Genomic DNA, 10,288 nt, shown 5'->3' with positions numbered 1-10,288 from the left:
CTGTGTTTATGAGAGAGAAAACAACTGCAGTGGAGTAACTGGAACTAACAGGAGTAGGGTGGCAGGAACTAGCAGCAGAAGGATGACAGGAACTAAAAGCAGTAGGATGACAAGTACTAGATTGCAGTGGGGTAACATGAGCTAGCAGCAGTACAGTGACAGGAACTAGTAGCAGTATGGTAACAGGAACTAAAAGCAGAAGAGTGAAAGGAACTTAAACTGTAGGGTTTTAAACTGACAGGAACTAGAAGCTTATTCTAAAACTAGCAGCAGTAGGGTTACAGGAATTAAGAGCAGAAGGGTGATAGGAACTTACAGCAGTAGGGTGACTGGAACTAGCAACAGAAGGATGACAGGAACTAGAGGCTTATTTTAGAACAAACAGCAGTACAGTGACAGGAACTAGAAGCAGAAGGGTGACAGGAACTAGCAGCAGTAGGGTGACCGGAACTAGAAGCTTATTCTGGAATGAATGTGGTCCTGATCAGAGGCAGACATGAACCAGATCCATAGTCAGTCAAAGAGTCAAGCTCTCGGCCTCCATTGTAAAATACTATCGCTCTGCAACCATGCAACAACATGTAGTCTGCACAGAAACCTCAAAACAAGAGGGAGAATATGCATCAATGCAGCTCGACTTGGTGATTCTGTAGCACCACCACAACTTGCAACAGCACAGCACAGCACAGCACAGCCCAGCACGCATACTGGTTTGTCGTCCAAACGTCGACAGCAGCTGTGCTTCCTCAGTGATATTTTACAGAAGACAGTGACAGAAGCCGGAACCTTCCCTCCACCCGTGGCGAATTAGCCTGCGCTAGCGTGTGCTAATGGAGTCGCCCACTCACTTCCCACTGTTTGTCAGTGTGTCCAAGCAGCCGTGCGCTACAGGCCCTCTTAACACGCAGCAACAATTTGCCTGCCATGTTGGGGTTGCAGCTTTGGAGGCCATTCGGTTAGGTATAAAGTACACAGTTGAGTTAAGATGACATCATCTAAAGCCAAATATACCAAAGGTATAGATTCAGGACAATCTCTGTTTTAGTTACAATGATCTACCAGTCATTACTGTCCCCCATGAGCTACAGTATATAAAACATTCACATTTCCTCACATACATTATTGATGTTGGAGCGTTAGAAATCTATTGATTGTACAAGTGTTGCTGTGTTGTGGAGACGTGGCTCCCCCCTGTACAGTGGTGTTTTTAGCGGATGCTGGCAGCATCACAGAGAAAAACCACAAAGAAGAGAACACACAGCATGCTGGGAAAAGCTGATCAGAGGCAACAGATGGCGTTTCCTCGCCCGTGATGACATCATCGGCCACAGATGAGGGGTCTTCACCCACACTCTCTCTCTATCCCTCCCTCCCTCTCCATCTCTCTCCCTGCCCACACGCTATTCGGCACTGCCTAGTTCTTCAATTCAGGCCTCTGGCACTGGCCCAGAAGAGAATGAGGCAAGGGGAGGAGAAGAAAAGAAAAGAGAGAGAGAGAGATTTCTCATTTCTAGGATCATCTAAGCCCCCCCCCCATGTGGGGATTAATCCAACTGGGGCAGGCTCGAACAACAAACACTAAAGAGTGGTAAGTTGTCATGGCACTTGGACCGTGGCAGAATCAGCACCAAGGACACCTCCAACCATACAGGACTACATGTGACTCAAGAGCTGTCTCTCTCCCATTAAAGGACACCGTGACATGAGATTCATCTCCATCTAGCTGCATGACCTCCACTCACCACTGAAAGACAGATCAATACATGTATGATAGACTCATCAACAAAAGGAAAAGAAACACTACTAGATAGGTAGACAGAAATAGATAGATAGATAGAGAGATAGAGAGATAGATAGACCACTTCTAACCAAAAGAAACAAAAAAGAATGAAACGGAATGCTCAAGCAAACGCAGGCATCTCTCTAGCTCCAAAACGAGGTCTTGCTTAAACCTTTATCTAAGTATTATGTTAATTGTCGGATTCATTGACAATGAATCCACCAGAACCACTTCCCCCAAAACTAAGCAGATGAACCCTCGTCCCAGATGCACAAAGCCTCCAGAATAGCACAGCGCATAATGAGACAAGCCCACGGAGAAGGGCAGTACAAGGGTAAGGATAAGGATAGGTCAGGCTAGTGCACCCCCCAGCCCCAAATCAGGCTATTTTCCACATCTTCGAGGTTAGCGTTGCAGGGTTCCATCAACAAACAAACAACGCGCCATTGTTTGAGGTAGCAAACAAAAAAGAATAAAGAAGAGGAAGGACAGAAAACGCACACTCTCTGACACACACAGGCATATCCAAAACTAGGGCTGATGCCATTTTTGGCATGATCCATTTCTGACAGCCTCCGATTATGAACATAAAATAGACTGTAATGATGTCCTCCTGAGCTGAGAGTAAAATGCAAATAGAAACAGGCTGTGAGTGCAGATGCTATGGAGTGAGGGAGATTTTTTCTGTCGTTTGTTGTTGCTGTTGGATTTCGGCGTTGATGACACTGTTCCAAACAAAACAGTAATTGCTTGTCTTGCAGCGTTTAGTCCTCCCCCCCCCCCTCAAGAAATGATTCTAAAGTCACCATTTGGCGCTACAGCCATGTTGTTTACAAACCAGCTGCTCGTGATGGCAGCCATTTTTTTCCCTCTCGTACTCTCTCTCTCTTTGATGTGCTCGTGAGCACTAGGAGCTAAGTCTGCGATAATGGCAATGGGAGCAATGATCGTCTCGTGGATAAAATGATGCAACCAACATCAACACAGAAAATAGGTTGTTGTCAAGTATCTTATATATACACACACACACACACACACACACAAAACAAGGGCAGGTCTGTCATAGCAAAACTAACTCTCAGGGGCAACATTTGATGAAGATTTTGGCATGATTTGAAATACAGTCACACATATTTTTTGCTGTGTATTACCTAGTCAACACATACGCCCTTTTCAGTCCCCAAACAATATTCCTTTGACGTGCTGCTCGACCAAATTAAACATGTCAGCGATCTCTCACTGCATGGGTGAATGGCTCATTAATTGTCAGATAGAAATCAAACCTTTTTTTAATCAGGAATGCATCCCAAATAAGAAACAGAAAAGCACCCTTATGGATCTTTGTTGTTGTTTGTAAGGTGGAGGGTGTGGGGGAGGGGGGGGGGGAAACAGGCTTGCAAAATGTAAAATTTTATTATTTTTTTTCAAAAACGTAAGCAACAGATTACACTGATAACTTTCAGCAAATGCAATCCTAACTGAAACAGTACTCACGTCCGGGACTTCAAAATGAAAGACTCACAAACTTACACACTATCTACCTATAATATACAAAAAGAATTACAGAATAAATATTAAAATGGCCACAAGAGAAAAAAGTAAGTTGTTCAAAACAATCAGTAGAGAGCAAATGTAAGGAAAGTAGAAACAAGACGCTGTGCCTTAAATACAGTTTTTTTTTTCCTTTTACATTTTTTACAAATTGTGCAAGATCTCATACTAAGGCTCTGGTCTTGACGTGACAGCTGTCTGACTTAAGGACAAGCACACACACTCACACGCACACACACACTCACACTCACACACACACCACATGCTTTCCAGTGCTTAAAGCACTCAATGGGGACGGACCAAACTTTTTTTTTTCAGAATTGAACAAAAAAACAATGGGATTGTTTTATGGCCTGTGATGACGTTTCATGAGCGTGGGGATCTTTTCTTTAAGGAAATAAATGACCATGCACTTCACATAAATGTGAGGAGACAGAAAAAGAAAACTCCCTTGTGTCAGGATCTCTTGCGGAGTGAATGTATCGACCTGCCGACAGCGAAAAACAGAATGATCATCATAACCATTAAGGCAAAAACACCTGGAGTGGTATCGGAAAAGACTGGCATTACGTCAGTCTTCAGGTAACATGGACATGACACATTTAACTAGTTTTTCCACTGTCTGTTGTAGCACAAGGTTTTCGAGAGTTAAGCTTCTTTATCCAAACATCATTATCATTTTCAGTCAGATAGAAAATGTCATAACAAAAATGAATGATGTCAGACAATAGGGACATACTCAATGAGTCATTGAACAACAATAATTTAAGTTGCAACTTCAAAAAAACCCACACATCATTAGTTCTCGGAGCCCCCGCCGGAAAAAATGAAATAGATATCACTTACATTTACTGAAAATCAATTTCTATCCTCTTGTGAAGATGTATTCCAACTGTCTCTCAACCCAAAGTGTTCTGTTTCGTTTTACTTTACAGTGAATAAGATGTCTGATGCAAATAAAAGCATTCATATTCTTAGTCTGGGAAAAAAAACAAAAAAACAAGAACAAGTCGTCCTTTGCGATGCATCTGAGCATAAAGCATCTTTAATTTCTTCACTTTAGTGCAACTTTGAAAAAAAAGGGAATCAATTCCACTGATTCCTAAAACTAAACCTCAAGTTGCCAGAAAAAAATTATCCATAGCAAGGTGGCCAGTCCTTGGTTGATGTTCCGTTTCTTTTCTTTTTTTCTTTCTTTGTTTTTGCGTGTGGCCTTCAAACAGCAAGTGGTTGTTTACTAAAACATAAACATGGGAGGACTTCTCTGAATCCTGCTCTTTTTATTCCCTTCAAACTCCATGTTTGATGTTCAGTCATTTGGAGAAGCCTTTGATTGACAGTTTTTTTCTCCCTCTGCCATGATAACAAGGACAAGGAAGAGGAGGAGGTGTAGGCAAAGGAGGAGGAGGGGAGGGAGGGAATGGGTAAGGAAGGGAGGAAGGAAGGAAGGAAGGAAGGAAGGAAGGAAGGAAGGAGAGAGTAAGAGGAGAGCTGTACAATGAGACAAATCCCAGAGATTCACATCGGGATCAAAAAGGGGACAATAAAAAAGGAAGAAATGACTGAGAAGAAGAAGAAGAAAAATAAGTAGTAGAAGAAGAAGAAGAAGAAGAGGAGGAATAAAGAAGAGGAGGAGGAGGAGGAGGAGGAAAAAAAGCAATCCAACACAACAACATCCAACATCAACCCCCCCAAAGCCTTCATATAACACAATAGGGTTCCCTAGGTAACCTGGATTTTCTGCAGTAGAGCAGGGTGGTGCTGAAACAGCGCCTGAGCTCCCTGTTGGAGAAAATACAGATGAAGGGGTTGACACCCGCCTGGGCGAAACTCATCCACACGGCCGCAGTCAGGTACCCAGCGGGTACCACAGGGCCTCCGGCAAACACGCGCCAGTAGCACGCGACCAGGTAGGGCCCCCAGAGTGCCAGAAAGAAGAACGTCATGATGTAGAACATCCGGCTGATCCGTTTCTCTGTCTTGAACTCGTCCAGCACCAGGAGCCGACGCCGGCCCGCTGCGTTGCTGTTCTGGCGGATCCCAAGCAGGGTGGGCGGGGTAGGGCCACGTCCGAACCCGGCCAGCCAGTTGGCGGCCGCCTGTCCGCTGGCGCCGGGGCCGTGGAAGGTCCAGTTCTGGCTGACGGCGGGCACGAACTGGACGGGCTTCATCTTCCGACGGTCGTGCACGAAGAAGATGAGCTTGAGGTAGACCAACTGCGTGGCGAGCAGGATGAGCGCGAGCAGTAGCATGAAGCCTAGCGAGTCGTTAGCCCGGAACGAGCGATGCTGGAACGTGCACTGGTCTTCCTCACGGATGAACGAGTACGTCCCCACATCCAGCACCGGCGGGAAGGCCATGGCCACAGACAGTGTCCACACCATGCAGATGACGGCCAGACACGTCCAGAAGGTGAGTCGCTTGGTATAGAAGCGGTGGTGCGCGATGGCCAGGTAGCGCGTGACGCTCACACAGAACAGCATGAAGGCCGTGTGAAAGCAGGAGAGCACGCCCAGGAAGGCGATCACTTTGCAGGTGAGGGTGCCATACGTCCAAGCCGAGCCATTCTTGACCGACGTGAACACAAAGGGGAAGCAGATTGCAGAGCGCAGGATGTCTGAGGCGCACAGGTCCAGCAGGAAGTAGTAGGGCGCCCGGTGCAGGCTCTTGTCTTTGACAAGCAGGATGGAGATAAGCAGGTTTCCCACGACGCCGACGCCGATGATGAACCCCAGAGAGGTCAGTTTGAGGAAGGTGGCGAGAGGAGAGACATTCTGCAAGATGTTGTGGTCCCCTGCATGGCTATAGTTCGCCATAGATGGAGGGATCATAAAGATGACTTAGTAGCTTCAGCTTTGTTTCATGATCTGAAGGCGTGGGGAGGCGATATATCCATTTGGTGTGCTTTCAAGCTGATTCCACGCTTGTTGGCAGCCTCGCTTCTAAGGCATCCTTTGTTCTTTTGTCTCATCACACCTAAAGAAGGAAGAGAAGAATGAAAAAAATATCCCTGACAAACGTGATCCACCCATCGGAATTGTCTCTCACCACAAAACGCCAATGCTGGATTTCTCTAGGTTTCTGCCGTTAGCCTATTCTCCAGGTGTGGAAGTTGCATAAGAGCCGTGCGTCTGTGTTCTTTTGTGAAATCTGTTTTCTTTCCCGTTTAAAATGCACATTGAAATTCTAATGGTATGCAGTGCTAGCGGTGCTTTCGCTGGCGTCATGCATGTATATAGCTCGATAAAACATCACAATTAAACATAGTTGCAACAATGAACTTATGAATATAGAGTGTCCACAAAAACCCGACGAATATCACCGAAAGAATGACATCTTATCAAAGGCGAAGACAATTTAAATAAGAGAAGAGTTTAACAATTGTTTCAACAATGTTGTATTTTATGGGCAGTCGAAACATGCACGACAAACAAAGGGCTTTTAAATCCGAGGTTTTGTTTGGTCGCTATAGCGTAAAGCCTGTGAAACATTTATAGAAATGCAGCAGGAAAGCTGTTGATCACACCCAAAGACCCCGCAGAATTGATGTAGGCTATCTTAGCAGGAGAAGCCCCGTATCACCCAGCCCTCGTATTGTGGGGGGAAAAAATAGCAGAGGGCGCACATAGAATTATGCATTCATGTTTCAGTCTGATCGACTGTTGCTTGAAATGATTGGGTTCAAGCAAAAAAAGCCATTCTTTTGATTAAGGTGTTCATTGAACTGAACATTAATCAACACCCTCCGGAGCATATGTCGCGTACAAACGGGGGAAAATCCACAAAATGAAATTTGCCATCAACACAGAGGCTTTGTTGGAAATATTTTAGCATGTGATCATATGAAATATGTGGATATAACACAGAGACCTACGAATGACCAAATAATCTAAGAAAATGCCTACCAAGAAGAACAATGAGATTCTATGACATTGCGAATGCATAGGGAGCGCTCTGCCATCTGTAATTATAAATAAAACGTTTGCGTCGCAGGATTTTCGGCATATCAAATAGTAGGCTGCACTTCAAATACACGTTTGAACATATTATCACGTTTTACATAGAATTGGACATTTAAGCCGCAGCAAAAACGTCGACGTTTCGTATTCTAAAAGACAAAGATTTTTTCGTTGCATTTCTGAGAGTACATCGCTGGACTGACTGTAGCCAAACCGCACGTCCATTAGGCAAAGCAATTTCTAAGTAACCGCTTCGAATTGACTACGATTCGACCCACACACAAATGCCAATTGAACAGAGACGACAACGAATGTATCAATTACAACCATACCTGTTGATATTCCTCTTTGTCTCCCTGGAGGTTATTTACATAGCAGAAGTCACTTTGCTGTAAAAAACCCTGGTTTTGTTGCCTGCCCTTTTTTCCACTGTGAATATACAGTAAACGGCAAGGACGGAGCATGCGCACTGATCCCGATCCAAGCCGAGCCGCGGCTGGTCTCTTGTTGCAGCACCACAGTGTCCGCCGGCAGCATCTGCTCTACGAGGGTAGCATCACAACCCTAACGTTTCCTCTGTCACTCAAATTGTGAGATAGTGGTAAAGGCTCAATCATCTTGGAGTAGGCAGCGGATACAGCCTAATGTCTACACAGTTGTTTTGGTTCTAAGTAGTACATGGGTTCTTATATCGCCCTCTTTTGTAAGTGCCTGGGAGCTTTGGTGATGATAAGGGCCCTAACGGGTTTATTTCCACGTTATTTATAAATGTAAAGAGACTTACGGCAACCTACCCCATGGCATATATTTGGGGATCTGACTCCTTTGTCTCTATAATGAACTATGTTTTTTTTTTCTGTGGTGAGGAAACGGTTAAGTGAAGGAAACAGTTCAGCTCGGGATAGTCTTTTCTGGTATGCATAATTGACGCGCACTTCACGGAGAACTGGGCATTGCGTTGCGCCAGCAGTAGCTTTCGGTCCATACGCCATGTTAAAAGCAATCAAAGCGCGAGAAATGTAAGATGTACGTGAATTAAAGGAATGGCTAGGCTTTCTCTTCCTCTCTTTCACACACACACAGTCACACACACACACACACACACACACACACACACACACACACACACACACACACACACACACACACACACACACACACACACACACACACACACACACACAGGTGATCAACTATTCATTTACCACACTTGGGCCTGGAATAAAAACATTTTTAACTTTGAAAGGTTTTTAAAAGTAGTTGCCATAGGCCATTTGTTCAGTTATTGATTATTGTAGGCCGCTTGCCATGTGTAGGCTTATCTCTGAAAACACTCAGTGCATGTGTAATTGTGAAAAGTCATTATGCACAAAATGACAGTAGTCTTGCAATTTTATTACAGAAATACAGCAGCACCTATTGTTCACTCAACAATTACACACAGCTCGTTCTGAAAGAGCACAATTTTGCATAGAACAGCAACCTGTCAGACACTAGTTTGAGGTGGCAGGCACAGGCGAACGAAAGTTTGAAACATGACCTTTATGATGCAACTACATGGACACAAAGGTGAGACAAGAGTATATTATACTATCTGGGCAAGGCAAAAGGCTACACTTTGGTCCAGTTAATGAAGGAAATCTGTGGATTGAGCATAGGCCTGTGCTGTATTTGGGATTCTTCAGTCCACTGCTGAAGCTATTCAGTTCACGTGTTGTAGGCTACTTTGTAGTTGATATGGCGAGCATGCCCATCGGTCCAATCCGTGCCTGGTTCCGGGAGAGGTAGCGATAGGATTTCCAATGTTTTCAGTCCATTGAAAATTATACGGTCTCCTTCTCTAAACGTTCTGTTGCATTCCATTCACTTGCTCACCTTCCTTGAATCGGGGTAAATCGTAGAATGAACCACAGAGAAGCTATTAATGTTTGAGAGATAGACATAGCCGAAAAGTCAACTCTCATATAACCAGAAGCGTGGACAGTAACAATACATTTCCGGGTAAAGGGCCGGTTGCAAAGCATTGCACAGCTAGTTGTGTATTCAAAACTGTCCGTTTCTTTTCCGCGCATACCACCCCAAGCAAGCGCAGAAGCCTACGGCTGTGATGGTCATTCCGAGTAGCAGCGCTACTGCATCACCGCCGTCAAACGCCGCAGCCGATGGTATGACTGCCAAGACGACAAGTAATAAGTACATTACAGCTACGGTGGAGAACTTCAGAGCGGGAGCCATGTTGTCGGTAGAATCAGTCAGATGGTTGATGACGGCGAGTCAGATGATGCGGTACCACTTCCTCATTTGTGCTCGACCAATGGTATCTATCATCATCTCACCGCGCTGTCGCTGAGGCTGTCTCGTTCAACCGCAAACAAGTGTCACGCACGCACTACCACAGAGAGACGTCAGTGGATCAGGGACGTGCAGTCATAGGAGGCAGGGGAGGCAGAGCCTCACCTGTCATTTTGAAAAGTAAAAAAAAAAAATATTAAAAAAATATATATTTTTTTTGTATAATAATCATATATATTTATGTATTATAAAATAAATATTCATATTTCTCTAGTTATCTGTGTTACGAGTGTCATTTCTGCATGATTCCGATCATTTCGAGCATTTTTATTATCAAAATCGCTGAATTTGAGCATTTCCGGTTCCCAGTGATCAGCCAATGAACATTGGACGTGCGGTCAAGGGAGGCAGATGCATTGCAGTCTATGGGCAGGGTAGGCAGTGCCTCCCCTAGGATTGCGAAATCACTCCAAACTGGGTTTTACGCATGCGTGCGCAAGCGTAGAACCTTTTGAGTTGAGCTGAAAACGCATTGAAAAATATTGCAAGGGAGGCACGCACTACCACGGATTCAAGAAGGGTGGCGAGCGAGAGGGCACTTGTTGGGTATATAATCTGACGTTGGATTTTCTTCTTCACTTCTCTACTTGAGTTTGACAGCGAAAATGGAAGATTGAATTGCTAACCTGAAGCTGTTCTCAAAACT

General features: G+C 44.7%; 1 protein-coding gene across 1 annotated transcript; it reads right to left on the bottom strand.

The window, feature by feature from the left end:
• Positions 1-5,031: 5,031 nt before the first annotated feature.
• gpr85 (G protein-coupled receptor 85) lies at positions 5,032-6,162 on the bottom strand (the record flags this gene model as incomplete). The annotated part of the gene is made up of 1 exon (XM_080851579.1): positions 5,032-6,162. The coding sequence occupies one exon, from the start codon at positions 6,160-6,162 to the stop codon at positions 5,032-5,034; it is 1,131 nt and encodes a 376-aa protein (XP_080707705.1).
• Positions 6,163-10,288: the final 4,126 nt, after the last annotated feature.

This window comes from Sprattus sprattus (assembly GCF_963457725.1).
Source record: "Sprattus sprattus genome assembly, chromosome: 14".
Taxonomy (NCBI): Eukaryota; Metazoa; Chordata; class Actinopteri; order Clupeiformes; family Clupeidae; genus Sprattus; species Sprattus sprattus.
The sequence above is the reverse complement of the archived record's forward strand: the minus strand, read 5'-3'. Positions and strand labels throughout refer to the sequence as shown.